This window comes from Tachyglossus aculeatus, chromosome 19 (assembly GCF_015852505.1).
Source record: "Tachyglossus aculeatus isolate mTacAcu1 chromosome 19, mTacAcu1.pri, whole genome shotgun sequence".
Taxonomy (NCBI): domain Eukaryota; kingdom Metazoa; phylum Chordata; class Mammalia; order Monotremata; family Tachyglossidae; genus Tachyglossus; species Tachyglossus aculeatus.
Window position 1 is genome coordinate 28,909,400 of NC_052084.1, and position 18,151 is coordinate 28,927,550.

The 18,151-nt window shown below is 44.7% G+C and overlaps 1 protein-coding gene across 1 annotated transcript in view; it reads left to right on the forward strand.

Annotated features, from left to right (window-relative positions):
- Window positions 1-18,151, forward strand: part of BCKDHB (branched chain keto acid dehydrogenase E1 subunit beta) — a 140,525-nt gene that overhangs the window by 813 nt on the left and 121,561 nt on the right. Inside the window, exons 2-3 of the mRNA XM_038761083.1 lie at window positions 8,710-8,787; window positions 12,920-12,988. Of these exons, the coding sequence (XP_038617011.1) occupies window positions 8,724-8,787; window positions 12,920-12,988 (133 nt within the window). The 5' untranslated portion in view covers window positions 8,710-8,723. The remainder of the gene's footprint in view (window positions 1-8,709; window positions 8,788-12,919; window positions 12,989-18,151) is intronic.

Sequence of the window (18,151 nt, forward strand, 5' to 3'; positions counted from 1 at the left end):
CAAACATATACAGGTGCTGTGGGGAAGGGAAGGAGGTAAGACGGGAGGAGGGAGAGGAGGACGAGGTGGAGCGGAAGGAGGGGGCTCAGTCTGGGAAGGGCCCATTCATAACCACTCCACCGTGGTCCCGCCCCTTCCCTCATACCACCAATCACAGAGGGCCCTTCTCCCGTAGCCACGCCCCTTCCCTCATACCACCAATCACAGAGCGCCCTTCTCCCGTAGCCACGCCCCCTCCGTAGCCACGCTCACACAGTCCGAGTCTCATAGCCCCGCAGACAGAGCACCAATCACAGAGAGCCCCACTCCCGGAGCCCCGCCCATTCTCTCACCACCAATCACAGAGCCCCCTTGTCCCCAAGCCACGCCCCCTTAGCCCCGCACCAATCACATAGCGCCCCGCTCCCGTGGCCCCGCCCCCTTGATAGCCACGCCCACTCATCTTTCTGGCTAGAGCCAGAATTTGGGAGTCAGAGGTCGTGGGTTCTAATCCTACCTCCACCACTTGTGTGCTGTGTGACCTTGGGTAGGTAACATCACTTCTCTGGGCCTCCTTGACTTTAGCTGAGTAAGGGGGATTGAGACTGTGAGCCACAAGTGGGAGAGGGACTGGTTCCAAGCAGCGTGGCTCAGTGGAAAGAGCCCGGCCTTGGGAGTCGGAAGTCATGGGTTCGAATCCCGGCTCCGCCAACTGTCAGCTGTGTGACCTTGGGCAAGTCACTTCACTTCTGTGGGCCTCAGTGCCCTCATCTGTAAAATGGGGATGAAGACTGTGAGCCCCCCGGGGGACAACCTGATCACCCTGTAACCTCCCCAGCGCTTAGAACAGTGCTTTGCACATAGTAAGCACTTGATAAATGCCATCATTATTATTATTATTATTCCTTGGGCCTCTGTGACCTTAGCTGTGTAAGGGGGATTGAGACTGTGAGCCACAAGTGGGACAGGGACTGGTTCCAAGCAGCTTTGCCCAGTGGAAGAAGCCTGGCCTTGGGAGTCGGAAGTCATGGGTTCGTATCCCACCTCACTAATTGTCAGCTGTTAAGCACTTACTATGTGCAAAGCGCTGTTCTAAATGCTGGTGAGGATGCAAGGTGATCAGGTTGTCCCACGGGGGGTTCACAGTCTTCATCCCCATTTTCCAGGTGAGGGATCTGAGGCCCAGAGAAGTGAAGTGACTTGCCCAAAGTCACCGAGCTGACAATTGGTGGAGCCGGGATTTGAACTCATGACCTCTGACTCCCAAGCCCGGGCTCTTTAGATTGAGTGAGGTGACCTGTCCTAGGTCACACAGCAGACAGGTGGTGGAGCAGGATTAGAAGCCACGACCTCTGACTCCCAAGCCTTTGCTCTAGCCACAATAATAATAACAATAATAATAATAGCATTTATTAAGCGCTTACTATGTGCAAAGCACTGTTCTAAGCACTGGGGAGGATACAAGGTGTTCAGGTTGTCCCACAGGGGGCTCAGTCTTAATCCCCATTTTACAGATAATAATATCATTATTACTTCCCCTTTTTTCCTGTCCTCCTCCCCATCCCCCTTGCCCTTCCTCCTTCCTCTCCCCACAGCACCTGTATATATGTTTGTACAGATTTATTACTCTATTTTACTTGTACATATTTACTATTCTATTTATTTTGTTAATGATAATAATGATAATAATGGCATTTGTTAAGCGCTTACTATGTGCCAAGCACTGTTCTAAGTGCTGGGTGGATACAAGGTAATCAGGTGGTCCCCTGTGGGGCTCACAGTATTAAACCCCATTTCATTAATTAATTCATTCAGTCAGTCGTATTTAGAGAAGCAGCATGGCTCTGTGGAAAGAGCCCGGGCTTTGGAGTCAGAGGTCACGGGTTCAAATCCTGACTCCTCCAGTTGTCAGCTGTGTGACTTTGGGCAAGTTACTTAACTTCTCTCGGCCGCAGTTCCCTCATCTGTAATGGGGATGAAGACTGTGAGCCCCCCGTGGGACAACCTGATTACCTTCTAACCTCCCCAGCGCTTAGAGCAGTGCTTTGCATGTAGTGAGCACTTAATAAATACCATTATTATTGCTGTCACTATTGATTGAGCGCTTACTGTGTGCAGAGCACTGTACTAAGCGCTTGGGAAGTTGGCAACATATGGAGACGGTCCCTACATTTTACAGATGAGGTCACTGAGGCCCAGAGAAGTGAAGTGACTTGCCCAAAGTCACACAGCAGACAAGTGGCGGAGGCGGGATTAGAACCCCTGACCTCCGACTCCCAAACCCACGCTCTTTCCACTGAGTCACACTGCTTCTCTAGCTTTATTTCTATTTATTCTGATGACTTGACACCCGTCCGCATGTTTTGTTTTGTTGTCTGTCTCCCCCTTCTAGACTGTGAGCCCGTTGTTGGGTAGGGACCGTCTCTAGATGTTACCGACTTGGACTTCCCAAGCGCTTAGTACAGTGCTCTGCACACAGTAAGCGCTCAATAAAGGAATGAATGAATAATAACAACTGTCCTCTTCCTCCTCCCCATTAAAACAGGTCGGTAGTGTGCAAAGAACCAAAGCATTGTTGATTCTGCAAAGAACCGAAGCATCTTTGACCACTTAAGGCGTTTAAAGGAAACAGCACCAAGTGCAAACAAATTATGATGATAACAATCATCAGTATTATTGAACCAGGAGGATAGTTTGCTGGGAGGGAAGCATTATTGATGATAACAATCATCAGTATCATTGAACTAAGAGGACAGTTTGCAGGGAAGGAAGCATTATTGATGTTTGACCACTTAAGGCATTTATAGGAATCAGAACCAAGTGCAAACAATATATAATGATAACAACAATCCCTAGTAGCATTGAAGTAGGTGGATAATCTGCAGAGAAGCAGCGGAAACAGCCAGGCTTTGGAGTCAGAGGTCACGGGTTCAAATCCCGGTTCCGCCAGTTGTCAGCTGGGTGACTTTGGGCAAGTCACTTCACTTCTCTGGGCCTCAGTTCCCTCATCTGCAAAATGGGGATTAAGACTGTGAGCCCCCAGTGGGACAAACTGATCACCTTGTAACTTCCCCGGCGCTTAGAACAGTGCTTTGCACATAGTGAGCCCTTAATAAATGCCATTATTATTATTATTATTATTAGAAGGAAGCCCTGTTGATCATTTGATATTTAAAGGGGGCAATGTACAAACCATAACAATAATTAGGATAATTGTGGTATTTGTAAAGTGCTTTCTGTGTGGCAGATGTAAGGCCTCCCTGCTTCGCAGTGAGCCCATACCACCTGGGCTACTGTTTGCCCAAGCGCTTAGTACAGTGCTCTGCACACAGTAAGCGCTCATGCTCTGCACACAGTAAGCACTCAATAAATGCTATTGAATGAATGAATGACTGATTTACTCTCTTCGGCAGACCTCTTGCTAGTGATATGAGCATCATATTATTGATTCAGTGGTATTTATTGTATCTATTGAGCGCTTACTGTGTGCAGAGCACTGTACTAAGCGCTTGGGAAGTACAAGTTGGCAACATATAGAGATGTGTGCCCACTGTTGGGTAGGGACTGTCTTTATATGTTGCCAACTTGTACTTCCCAAGCGCTTAGTACAGTGCTCTGCACACAGTAAGTGCTCAATAAGTAGGATTGATTGATTGTAAGCTCCTCTTTGGAAGCGATCATGTCTTGTCCAATGGTATTTGTTAAGCGCTCACTATGTGCCAGGCATTATACTGAGTGCTTGGGGTCGACACAAGCCAATCGGGTTGGACTCAAACCATTTCCCGTGTGGGGCTCAGAATCCCCACTTTAATAATGATGGCATTTGTTAAGCGCTTGCTATGCGCGCAGCACTGCTCTAAGCACTGGAGGGATACAAGGCGATCAGGTTGTCATTCATTCAATCATTCATTCACTCAGTCGTATTTATGGAGCGCTTGCTGTGTGCAGAGCACTGTACTAAGCGCTTGGGAAGTACAAGTTGGCAACATAGAGAGACGGTCCCTACCCAACAGTGGGCTCACAGTGCAGAAGGGGGAGGTTGTCCCACGTGGGGCTCACAGTCTTCATCCCCGTTTTACAGATGAGGTAACTGAGGCTCGGAGAGGTGAAGTGACTTGCCCAAGGTCACACAGCAGATATGTACTGAGCCCCCTTTTTCCTCTCCTCCTCCCCATCCCCCACCCCACCTCCTTTCCCTCCCCACAGCACCTGTATATATGTTTTTACAGATTTATTACTCTAACTTGTACGTATTTACTATCCTATTTATTTTGTTAATGTGGTGCATCTAGCTTTATTTCTATTTGCTCTGATGACTTGACACCTGTCCACATGCTTTCTTTTATTGTCTGTCTCCCCCTTCTCGACTGTGAGCCCACTGTTGGGTAGGGACCGTCTCTATATGTTGCCAACATGTACTTCCCAAGTGCTTAGTACAGTGCTCTGCACACAGTAAGCACTCAATAAATACGATCAAATGTATGAATGTTTCTGGTTTTATTTTAGTTAAGAATCATGCAGGTTTCAGAAAGGCAACTAGCACCAACATTTGGATATAAATTCCACAGTAGACGCAGTCATTCATTCATCCAGTCGTATTTATTGAGCGCTTACTGGGTGCAGAGCACTGTCCTAAGTGCTTGGAAAGTATAATTTGGCACCAAATAGAGACAGTCCCTACCTGACAGTGGGTTCACGGTCTAGAAGTAATCAGACTGTGATTACTGCATCGCGCACTGTGGGCAGGGAATGTTTAATGAAATTCCACAGTAGACGCAGTCATTCATTCATCCAGTCGCATTTATTGAGCGCTTACTGGGTGCAGAGCACTGTCCTAAGTGCTTGGAAAGTATAATTTGGCAACAAATAGAGACAATCCCTACCTGACAGTGGGCTCACGGTCTAGAAGTAATCAGACTGTGATTACTGCATCGCACACTGTGGGCAGGGAATGTTTAATGAAATTCCACAGTAGACGCAGTCATTCATTCATCCAGTCGCATTTATTGAGCGCTTACTGGGTGCAGAGCACTGTCCTAAGTGCTTGGAAAGTATAATTTAGCAACAAATAGAGACAATCCCTACCTGACAGTGGGCTCACGGTCTAGAAGTAATCAGACTGTGATTACTGCATCGCTTGTTGTGGGCAGGGAATGTTTAATGAAATTCCACAGCAGACGCAGTCATTCATTCATCCAGTCGCATTTATTGAGCACTTACTGGGTGCAGAGCACTGTCCTAAGTGCTTGGAAAGTATAATTTGGCAACAAATAGAGACAGTCCCTACCGGACAGTGGGCTCACGGTCTAGAAGTAATCAGACTGTGATTACTGCATCGCTCGTTGTGGTCAGGGAATGTTTAATGAAATTCCACAGTAGACGCAGTCATTCATTCATCCAGTCGTATTTATTGAGCGCTTACTGGGTGCAGAGCACTGTTCCAAGTGCTTGGAAAGTATAATTTGGCAACAAATAGAGACAATCCCTACCTGACAGTGGGCTCATGGTCTAGAAGTAATCAGACTGTGATTACTGCATCACTCTCTGTGGGCAGGGAATGTTTAATGAAATTCCACAGTAGATGCAGTAATTCATTCATCCAGTCGCATTTATTGAGCGCTTACTGGGTGCAGAGCACTGTCCTAAGTGCTTGGAAAGTATAATTTGGCAACAAACAGAGACAATCCCTACCTGACAGTGGGCTCACGGTCTAGAAGTAATCAGACTGTGATTACTGCATCGCTCGCTGTGGGCAGGGAATGTTTAATGAAATTCCACAGTAGACGCAGTCATTCATTCATCCAGTCGCATTTATTGAGCGCTTACTGGGTGCAGAGCACTGTCCTAAGTGCTTGGAAAGTATAATTTGGCAACAAACAGAGACAATCCCTACCTGACAGTGGGCTCACGGTCTAGAAGTAATCAGACTGTGATTACTGCATCGCTCGCTGTGGGCAGGGAATGTTTAATGTTGTTATCTCGTGCTCTCCCAAGCGCTTAGTACAGAGCTTTGCACACAGTAAGCGCTCCATAAATACGACTGAGTGAATGAATGACCGCTTCTGCCTCCTCACTTAGTTCCTTGCCTCCTATCTCTTCCCTCTCCAGCCCATACTTCACCTTGCCGCCTGGATCATTTTTCAAAAAGCGCGTTTTTTTTCCCCATATCTCCCCACTCTTTACAAGCACCCAGTGGCGTGCTCACCCATTTCCACATGAAACAGAGACTCTTTACCGGAGAAGCGGCGCGGCTCAGTGGAAAGAGCCCGGGCTTTGGAGACAGAGGTCATGGGTTCGAATCCCGGCTCCCCCACATGTCTGCTGCGTGCCCTTGGGCAAGTCACTTCACTGAGCCTCATCTGTAAAATGGGGATGAAGACTGTGAGCCCCACATGGAACAACCTGATCACTTTGTATTCCTCCCAGCGCTTAGAACAGGGCTTTGCACATAGTAAGCGCTTAACAGATGCCATCATTATTATTATTATAATTATTACCACCAGCTGAACGTCTCTGTGCCGCGGTTACCTCATCTGTAAAATGGGGATTAAGACTGTGAGCCCCACATGGGACAACCTAATTACCTTGTATCTTCCCCAGTGCTTAGAACAGTGCTTGGCACATAGTAAGTGCTTAACAAATGCCATCATTATTATTATTATTACCACCAGCTTAACGTCTCTGTGCCGCGGTTACCTCATCTGTAAAATGGGGATTAAGACTGTGAGCCCCACATGGGACAACCTAATTACCTTGTATCTACCCCAGTGTTTAGAACAGTGCTTGGCACATAGTAAGTGCTTAACAAATGCCATCATTATTATTATTATTACCACCAGCTTAACGTCTCTGTGCCGCGGTTACCTCATCTGTAAAATGGGGATTAAGACTGTGAGCCCCACATGGGACAACCTAATTACCTTGTATCTACCCCAGTGCTTAGAACAGTGCTTGGCACATAGTAAGTGCTTAACAAATGCCATCATTATTATTATTATTACCACCAGCTTAATGTCTCTGTGCCGCGGTTACCTCATCTGTAAAATGGGGATTAAGACTGTGAGCCCCACATGGGGCAACCTAATTACCTTGTATCTACCCCAGTGTTTAGAACGGTGCTGGGCACATAGTAAGTGCTTCACAAATACCATCATTATTATTATCATCTTCAAGGCCCTTGATCAGTTCTCTCCCTTCCACGTTACCCCTCTGAACTCCTACCACAATCCATATACTCCACTTTTCTAACGCCATCGTACTCTCTGTACCTCGCGCTCACCTACCCCGAAGCTGATTCCGCCCTGAAACGCTCTCCCGCTTCAGACGGAGGCTGGTTGGGCATTTTTGGAGGACTTGAAGATCTTTGGGTGATTTTTATCAATTCCCGTATCTTAGCAATCGCCGAACTCAGCACTGGCTTCCTCTGGTAGGCTAGGGGCCTTTGTCTCTGTCAGGCTTAGATCAATATTCGATCGACCTGTTTATCATTTTAGGAACTTTTATTCGTAGGCAGCCTCTCACCAGGTTAAAACGATGAAAAAAATACGCGCTCATATGCTAACAGGGCATGGCATCCAGTGAAATGCAGGAACTTGTTATCTGGTAAAGGAGCAAGTCTTTTTCGTGAATTTTAGATTAAAGGTATCTCCCTGTGATACTCAACTTCAGGGGAGAATTTTCTTCAGTGAATATGTTCAATTCTCTCTAGGCTCTTATAGAAACGCTCGTTTGAAATTTTTGTCTAATTTTGTGTCCTACTTGTTTTCTTGCCAGGTTTTCTTCTTGATAAATTATATCTCTTTGGGCCTGTGTAAAATCTATAACGTGCACTTCGTTCCATGTCCTTTAGATTTCCAGTCAGAGTCATAATATGACTTGCCAGAAATATTTTCTCTCACTTTGGCATTCTCTTTGTTAGTCATCTTTGAAAAAGCATTTAGTACAGTGCTTTGCGTACAGTAAGTGCTCAATAAGTTCAATTGAATGAATCTGGGCCGCTTCTCTGACACTTTCTTTTTTAGCCTTCTGTGGTAGACGCTAATTTCCCCTAATCCCAGAACTTAGTTTTAGAATTTCACACAGCCTCAGTGCCCTAAATCCCAAATTCAAAGCACCATCACACTGTCCCTTTTTTCCTTAATTGATCGATATCATTTATTGATAAATGATAGACTGTGATAGACTTTTAGACTGTGAGCCCACTCTTTTAGACTGTGAGCCCACTGTTGGGTAGGGACTGTCTCTATGTGTTGCCAATTTGTACTTCCCAAGCGCTTAGTACAGTGATCTGCACATAGTAAGCGCTCAATAAATATGATTGATGATGATGATGATGATGATTGAATACTTATTCCATCCAGAGCACTGTACTAAGCACTTGTGAGAGTTGACAGACATGATCCCTGCCCTCAAGGAGCTTACAATCCAACAACGACACCAAAAACCTCTCAGTCACAAAGTGAAGTGGATATATTTGATATTGCCTTTGTGCATTTGGGGGCTTTTTGCCATCTAGAAGATCATTTTGGGCTCATTGTTATCATATCAGGAGTTTATTGAGCGCTTACCAAGTGCAGAGCGCTGTACTAAGCACTTGGGAGACTGCAGTACAACAGAGTAGGTAGTCATGCCTGCCCACAGTGAGTTTACAGTCTACGGGGGGATCCCTTTGTTTTATTTTTCAATGTTTTAAATGAGATGTCTGAAACTTTTCTATTTTTAATCCTACAGGAGAAACCCAGAAAATGAATCTCTTCCAATCAATATCAAGTGCCTTGGATAACTCACTGGCCAAAGATCCCACTGCAGGTAGATTGTTCTGTTGCGTCTCTGATGCTCTGAAAGCTCTGGCTGAACAAGATCAATCATTAAATCCATCAGTGATATTTATCGAGGGCTCATTATGTGCAGAGCACTGTACTAAACACTTGGGAGAGTACAGTACAGCAGAATTAGCAGAGAAGTCCCCTGCCCATAAAGACTTTACAGTCCAGAGGCCATGGGGGAGAGTGGGGAAGTTTTCCGGCAGTCATTAGTTTATTACAGTAAAAGGCCAAAAACAAATAAGACAAACTAGGGGGGAATATGTCTATTTATTGTTATATTATTTCTATTTATTGTTGTATTTTACTTTCCCAAGCGCTTCTTGTAGTGCTGTGCACACAGTAAGCACTCAATAAATATGAATGAATGGATACTGCTGAAATTTGAGACTCTTTGGAGATTCAGTTTGCCAATTTATCCCTGCCCACCCCCCTCAGAAGCCTTTACATTCACCTGAAATTTTCTTCCTATGCAAATCAGGACGATTTGACTGCGCCTTCCCATTTAATGTTCAAAATGTGCAGAAAAAATAAGATTGTGACTATCAGGGGAGCAAACACTATAATCATGGAGTAGCGTCTCTTCTTATAAATTGCTAGTCCCTAGGAAAACTGGCATATTCCAGCCAGGCACAGTCCATAAACATGTTAATGATAATAATGATAATTATTAAGTGCTTACTATGTGCCGAGCAGGTTTCGAAGAGCTGGTTAATCCACTCTGCATCCTCAATCATCACCGCTGGTGGTTCTTTTGACTTCCAGAGTAAACACGGTATTTTGTTCTCTGTCTGAAAAGTAGTCCAACTGACTGTGGCTGACTGTAAATGTTAGAGCCCCAGAATTAAGGCTTCCTTCCCCAGAGTCAATTGTAGTTCTAAAGCAAGACCAGTCGGATTTTGTATTGGGGCAGAGGATGGATTAAAGCCATGGGTTCATTCAATATTATTCCTCTGGGTGAGTCCTGAAAAACAAATTGGTAGTCAGGTTTTTACTTCCAAAAAAAGCACGATAGATTCCTCTAACTGTTGCTCCGACACGGTTCTTGTCTTTGGTTAGAGCGGTTATTTTGGGGATGGAAAGAAACCATTACAAGCTGTGTTTACAGCATAAATATGTCTAAGCAGAACGTCTGACACTTTAGGCTACTCTCTTTTATAGAGATACAGTCAGGGATACAAGAGTCAAATTTCTGGAACTCTGGAACAAAAATCTTGGTCCTGGCTCTTGAATTCACTTATTTTTTTTAATGGTACTTGTTAAGGGCCAAGCACTGTTCTAAGCACTGGAGTAGATACAAAGGGCTTACAGTCTGAGGGAATGGAATTGAATCTGCATTTTACAGAGGAAGAAACTACCCAAGGTCACACAGCTGACAAGTACAGGAGTCAGGATTAGAACCCAGGTCCTCCTATCCCAGGCCCACGCTCTTTTTCACTAGGCCATGCTGCTTCCTTGTCTTCCTTCTGGGTTAGTACCCAGTCTGTGTATGCTAAAACTCCATGCCTTAGCTCGAAAAATTCTCTGCCATTTTGAGAGTATGAAGGCTTGGAGGCTATTAAATTATAAACCAGCCGCTTCGAGAGGATTTTCCTCTTCCGACCATGGCTGGCATTCACTCCTATCAGTAGCAAATCTCTCTATTGAAATGAGAAGTATAGAAGTCTGGTTGAGATGGCAGGGAACACGTCTGCCAACTCTTTTGTATTGTACTCTCCCAAACGGTTAGTACAGTGCTCTGTACATAGTAAGCACTCAGTAAATCCCACTGAATGAATGAAAGTAACTGAAGCAACTGAAGCACATTCTATTCAGTAGCGGCTAGCTAATTTTGGAATGAATCATTGAAATAATTATAGAATTAAGCCCTTGAATGATTAATTCCAGCTGAAATAACCGAGCCAGATGATGCAAAATGCACTAACTACAGTCGAATTCTGGCAATCTGTCCTTTCATCCATTTATAATAATAATATTATTTCCTTTTTGTATCGCACCTTTAGTTTTGCAGAGGGCTTCCAAATTCATTATCTCATTTTATCCCCACGACATCCCTCTGAGGCAGGTTTGATTAGCCCCAATGCAGATGAGGAAAGTGAGAGCCAGAGAAGTTCAGTGACTTGCCCAAGATCACATGCTGCTTCTCCTCAGCACTTAGTACATGATGCTTGGCACATAGTAAGCACTGAACAAATACCACAATCACTGTTGTCATTATTCATCATCATCATCATCATCATCATCAATCGTATTTATCATCATCATCAATCGTATTTATTGAGCGCTTACTATGTGCAGAGCACTGTACTAAGCGCTTGGGAAGTACAAATTGGCAACATATAGAGACAGTCCCTACCCAACAGTGGGCTCACAGTCTAAAAGGGGGAGACAGAGAACAAAAACAAACATACTAACAAAATAAAATAAATAGGATAGATATATACAAGTAAAATAAATAAATAAATAAATAGAGTAATAAATATGTACAAACATATATGCACATATACAGTATATACATATGTATATATATACATATATACATATATTTGGGAATAGAACCCAGATCTTCTGACTCTACCTCGTGTTGTAATGATGATGATGATAATAATAATGATAGTGATGATTATGGTATTTGCTAAGCACTTACTATGTGCTAGGCTCTTTATTAACTAATGGGGTAGAGACAAGCTCATCAGGTTGGACAAAGTCCATATCCCGCATGGAGCTCACAGCCTTAATCCCCACTTTGCAGATGAGGTAACTGAGGCACAGAGAAGTTCAGTGATTTGTCAAGGGTCACAAGCTAGACAAGTGGCGGAGCCGGGATTAGAACCCAGGTCCTTCCGACTCCCAATCCCGTGGTTTATCTGTTAGACCACACTGCTTCTCTGAGCTTTTGAAAGGCACTGTAAAATATAGTAGGCACCAAAAGGAATCAGTCCTCCATCCTAAAATGGCCACTGGTGGTGGATAATTGGGATTGTGGGACCTTTTAAGGGTAGTGTTTCATGAGGTTGTATTTCAGAGTATCTGTGGTAAATGTTTAGCTCTCAAAAGGAAGAACTGCAAACCCTAAGTGAACTTTTCATCCCCTAATTAGGCACAGGGCATTTTGCCACTTTGTCCTCACCGTCTCTGTGGTATCCTCCATTCAGCAGGAAAAATAGAATGCTTTTCTGTGTCAGTTTTGATTTCGATGTGTCAGAATGACCCATTTGCTCTCTGAAATACCGGGAATAGCAAGCCTGTATTTACTGAAGCCTTTGCTCATTAGTAGATTTTTCTAAATGCGTGTATTTACTGAGCGAGAGACGGTTCATTAAAATATTTGCCTTCAGGTAATTTCTTAGCATGTCCCAAGCCTGAGTTGGGCTGATGAAGAGGGGCAGAGATCAGTGTCTCCTTTTTGAAAATTTCCAGCCAGGGCTGGGAGGAAGGAGCGCTTTCTCAACCTGATTTCCAGACGGAACCGCTCTCCCGCTACCTGTTTTTTGGTATCAAGAGAATGGACTGAATGCTTTGTTTCTGCTGTCTTTTAAAGTGTTGAAGCTGTGTTTGGTTGGCCTCCTGCCAAGGCTGTTTCCTAGCCATTTTAGATGCGAAAGGTAAAACCAGGCACGTTTCTTCTGTCCTTTCCAAGGACGTGACTCAGAAACATGAGCGTGGCAATAAAGATCATTTTTGTTTTCTCCCTTTCTCCCCAGACAGAGGCCTCTATAGGAGTCAAGGGTCAGTGCCCAACACACGGTTTCTTGTCTTCTCTGTAATCGGCCGTATATTATTCCTGGAGTGTCAAGAATAGCCATCCTGACCCTGTAGACAGCTTTTTCAAACATATGGAACAAGTGTGTGTTTAAAAGCACTCCTCTCCCCAACCAGTTCTTCGACTAAAGCAGAGCCTGAAGAAATGTGGTTATAAAAACCCTTTAGGTTATCGACTTCAGCTTATACACTCCACGTGGAAGGAATTATATAAATCATCTGGAGTTGCTGAAACAGATGATCTAGAATGTAAAACTGCTGTGCTATTTTAGGGTACTTAATCTGAAAATAGTCTGGTCAATTGTGTGGGTAAATGAACGGGATGTGTTATGTGAAAGGATAATTTTATTTTTCAGTGATCTTTGGTGAAGATGTTGCCTTTGGTGGAGTGTTTCGTTGCACCGTTGGCTTACGAGATAAGTATGGTAAGTTTATTTCCTCTCTTCATGCAAAAGCAATGATCTGTAGTTCCTTCATGTGAGAACTTTAAGCTAGAGGATATTTCTAGGAGGTAGATGATTGTCTATTTTACAGGGGAGCAGAGACCCAGATTTCAGGACTCTCCCTAATAATAATAGTAATAATAATAATTGTGGTGTTTAAGCACTTACTACGTGTCAAGCACTGTTCTAAGTGATGGGAAAGAAACAAGATAATCAGGTCAAACACAGTCCCTGTCTCAAACAGGGCTCATAGTCCTAAATAGGAGGGAGAACAGGGATCGAATCCCCGTTTTACGCCTGAGGTAACTGAGGCACAGAGAAGTGAAGTGACTTGCCCAAAGTCACACAGCTGACAAGTGGTGGAGTTGGGATTAGAACCCACAAACTCTGACTCCCAAGCCCCGGCTCTTTCCACTAAGCCACGCTGCGTCTACATGCAAGAAGCAGCGTACAAGAAGTATCTTGTAGATGCAAGATAATCAGATCAGACAGAATCCTTGTCCACATGGGGTTCACAGTCAAAGGGGGAAGAAGGGCAGGCATTTAATCCCCATTTTACAGGGGAGGAACAGAGACCCAGCGAAGTTAAATAATAATAATAATAATAATGGCATTTATCAAGCGCTTACTGCATGCAAAGCACTGTTTTAAGCGCTGGGGAGGTTACAAGGTGATCAGGTTGTCCCTCGTGGGGCTCACAGTCTTAATCCCCATATAATCCCCATGATTTGCCCAAATTCCTCAGAAGAGGTGGGATTACTCCCGAACTCCCAGTTCTGGGCTTTTCCCACTAAGCTGCACTGCCTCTCCACATTCAGCACGAAAAGCTGGCATCAATGACTTTCAACACCCCCTGAATAAAAGCTTAGAATGAAATTAAATGAAAGGTATCATTTTCTTTATTAGCCATCTGTCTACACAAGTCCGGGCTGAGACGGATGCGCTGAGAGGAGGAGAGATGGAGCAGGAGGGAATGAGGAGCCTCTCTACTTTTAGGTTTCAGGGGATTTTCCTTCAGCTCACCCCAGAGTTGACATTCTTTTGCTCCCTAAAATGAAAATGGGGGCAAGCTGGGACACTGTGTTCATTGGAAGCAGCTGTTGGCAGGCCTGAGAAACAGGATCAGGCTGGGGTGGGTATGGAGCTGTGTGTAAAAGTAATAATCATCCATTAATATGCATATTAAGTGCTTACAGTGTGCAGATCACTGTACTAAGCACTTGGGAAAGAACAATGCAACAATAAACAGTGACATTCCTTGCCCACAATGAGCTCACAGTCTAAAGCGGGGGAGACAGACATTAATCCAAATAAATAAAATATAATAGTGATGGTACTTGTTAAGCTTTTACTATCTAGCACGGTTTTAAGCACTGGGATAGACACAAACTAATCAGGTTGGACACAGTCATTGTCCTCCAGTTTTGAAGTTGCTTTCTCTACCTGTAATTTACTTTGATGTCTGACTTCCATACTGGATTGTAAACTCCTCAAGGGCAGAGATCACGTTGGCTTACTCTTGTATACTCTCCCAAGTACTTAATACAGTGCCCTGCCCAGAGTACATGTTCAGTAAATAATGTTGATTGAATGATGAATCAGTAGTATTAATCAATGAATAAACATAACACGGCCAAAATAGAACTCCTCATCTTCCCACTCAGACTGTCCTATTCCCAACTACCCCTTCACTGCAGACAACACCGCCACCCTCCCCTGCCTCACAAGCCCATACCCTTGGTGTTATCCTCGACTCGTCCCTGTCATTCAACCCACATGTTCACTGAGTGCATACAGGATATAAATCGAAGTGCCAGGGCGATGCAGAAATGAGAGGGAGTAGAGGAAACGAGAGGTTAGCCAGGGAAGCCTTCTTGGTGGCGATGTGATCTTATAAAGGCTTTGAAGGTGGGGAGAGTGATAGTCTGTCTGATATGAAGAGGGAGGGAATTCCAGGCCAGAGGTGGGACGTGGGTGAGAGGTTGGAGGTGAGACAGACGGCATCGAGGTGTACGGGCTGGGTTGTGATAGGAGAGCAGTGAGCTGAGGTGGGAGGGGGCAACGGGATTGAGCGCTTCAAAGCCAATGGCAAGGAGTTTCTGTTTGATGCAGAGGTGGATGGGAAACCTCTGGAGGTTCTTGAGGAGTGGAGAAACACGGCCTGGACTCTTCTGTAGAAAAATGATCCGGACAGCAGAAGGAAGAATGGACTGAAATGGGGAGAGACAGGAGGCAGAGAGGAGTCTGAAGCAGTAGTCCAGGCAGTGGATTCAATCAGCTCTCTCCCTCCTTTTTCACCACACTCATTTCTTGTAGAACCCAACCTGCACACCCCAACCTACTCTCTGTACCTCGATCTCACCTGTCTCGCCACAGGTCCCTTACCTACGTCCTGGAACTCCCAACCCCTTCCTATCCCACATAGCACTGCTCTCCCCACCTCAGAGCCATCCTCAAATCACATCTCCTCCAAACGGCCTTCCCGGATTAAGCCATTTCCTCTATTTGGCCTCCTTTCTGTGTCACTTATGCACTTGACTACGTACCCCTTATTAATATTTTATTATTGTGCCGTGAGTCGTTTCCGATTCGTAGCGGCTCCGCGGCTATACTTTCTCTAGAACGTCCTGTTCTCTGCCATAATCTGCAGACTTTCTCATGGTTTTTCATTTATCGTTGTTATAGTCTCTATCTAGCTGCTGGTCTGCCTCTTCTTTGTTTTCCCTGGACTTTTTCTAGCATTAGTGTCTTCTCAGAGAATTAGCCCTCCTGATTATGTGTCCAGAATATGCTAATCTAAGTCGAGTTATTTGGCCTTCCAAAGACCACTTTGACTTAATTTGCTCTAAAATCCACTTGTTTGTTTTTCAGGCAGTCCAGGGTATTCGCAAAAGCCTTCTCCTACACCACATTTCAAAAGAATCGATGTTCTTTCCATCCTGTTTTGTCACTGTCCAGCTTTCGGGTCCATACGTTGTCACTGGAAACACCACAGAATTGACAATTTGTATTTTTATGGCAATTGTTACCTCAGCACGTTTCATGCCTTTTTCCAGGCTCTTCAGAGCAGGTCTTCCTAACATTATGTGCCTGTTAGTCATCCTACATCCAGCCCCACGGCACTGATGTACAGTTCCCCTATTGGTATTTTGTTTTAATGTCTGTCTCTCCCTCTGGACTATAAGTTCTTTGTGGACAGGGAGCATGTCTACCAACTCTGTTGCATTGTACTCTCCCATGTGTTTAGTGCAGAGTGTGGCCCACTGTAAGCATTCAGTACATTTTTTTCCAAATGTTATTTGTTGATGATAATAATGATGGTATTTGCTAAGCACTTACTCTGTGTCAGGCGCTGTACTAAGCACCGCGGTGCATGCCAGCAAATCGAGTTGGACACAGTCCCTGTCCCACGTGGGGCTCACGGTGTCAATCCCCATTTTATAGATGAGGTAACTGAGGCCCAGAGAAATAAAGTGACTTGCCCAAGGTCACACAGCAGACAAGTGGCAGAACCAAGATTAGAACCCATGACCTTCTGACTCTCAGGCTCGTGCTCTTGCTAAGCACTTGCTATGTTTCAAACTAAGTGCTGGGGTAAATATAAGTGAATTAGGTTGGACACTATCCCTGTCCCGCATGAGACATGCCATTGATTGATTGAAATAATTTGAAAATGAGCAGCTAATAGAGATGGTGGCTTCTTGGGGTTAAAAATGGCTCCTTTCCTACCTGCGAGCTTCATTTTATTCATAGATCTTCAATTTGGATCAGGGTGCTTTCTGTATTATACCCTCTTCCTGTTTACGCGCTGTGGAAACTCATTCATTTTTCATGCCCCTGTCATCATTTCTCCCTCGCTTTGTAGGAAAGGGCAGCAGGTTATTTAGATGGCGAAGCTGGGGCTATTTATAAAGCTGAGCAGGTTAATTGAAATCAACGGTTCCATGATGTCTTCCTCAGTGGCTGACGTACATCGGTGTTGTCTTATACTGCAATATCCCTTTTCCCGAGTCGAGAGTCAGCTTGAGGAATTTGTATGCTCCGGTTTGGACCTGTTGACGCAGATACCGGGTCCCTTTTAAGGAATATCTCATTTCCATGCGAATGGAGAATGAGCTCAAATGGATGCTTTTAGCGTGTTTACCTTCCGATTTTAGCCGTTCAGGACATCGGGCTCATGAAGGTAGCAAAAGAACTAATCAGATTTCCTGCTCCACTGTTCATTTCCTGAAGGGCTAATGCCTTGCAAAGAGACTGTAGGTTGATTCCCGTTTCACAGTACTATGGCTTCCGCTCATCCATCTCTGTCATTATTAACTCCGTTCAACCAATCAGTCAATCAGCCCCCTCTGCCACTTGTCTGCTGTGTGACCTTGGGCAAGTCACTTCACTTCTCTGGACCTCAGTTCCCTCGTCTGTAAAATGGGTTTGAGACTGTGAACCTCACTTGGGGAAGGGACTGTGTCCAACCTGATTTGCTTGGATCCACCCCAGGGCTTAGTACAGCTTAACAAATACTGTGATTATTTGGGAGAGTGAAATACAGAAAGCTCTGATGAATCTTCCAGCGACCTGGAGGTGTGACGGTTCTTTGTTTCCTAATTTGATTCTTTTTATTTAAGTGGTATTTGTTAAGCACTTACTATGTGCCAGACACTGTTCTAAGCACTGGGGTAGATACAGCCTAATCAGGTTGGACACAGACCATGTCCCCCATGGGGCTCACAGCCTTAGTCTTCATTTTACAGATGAGGTAACTGAGGCACAGAGAAATTAAGTGATTTGCCCGAGATTCCACAGAAGACAAGCGGTGGAGCTGGGATTAGAACCCAGGTCCTTCTTACTCCTAGGCCCGGGCTCTAACCTCTAGGCAACGCTGCTCCTCGAGCGTGGGAGTGTTGTTTCACGGGAGCCCCACGGTTCTGCATCGTAACCGGTTCTTTTGGCAGAATGGGGACGTCGTTTGTGAAAAGTAGACAGATAGAAACTTCAAAGGAAGCAAATTGTCGTACCCAGGTCTTAAGCAATGTCCAGAGCCACTGGCTGATGAAGGATTATTATCTTTTTTAAGGCTGGGCCAGTATTTCAGTACATGGTATTTTTTGAGCACTTGATGCAGAGCACTGAAAGAGTACAATAGCTTTG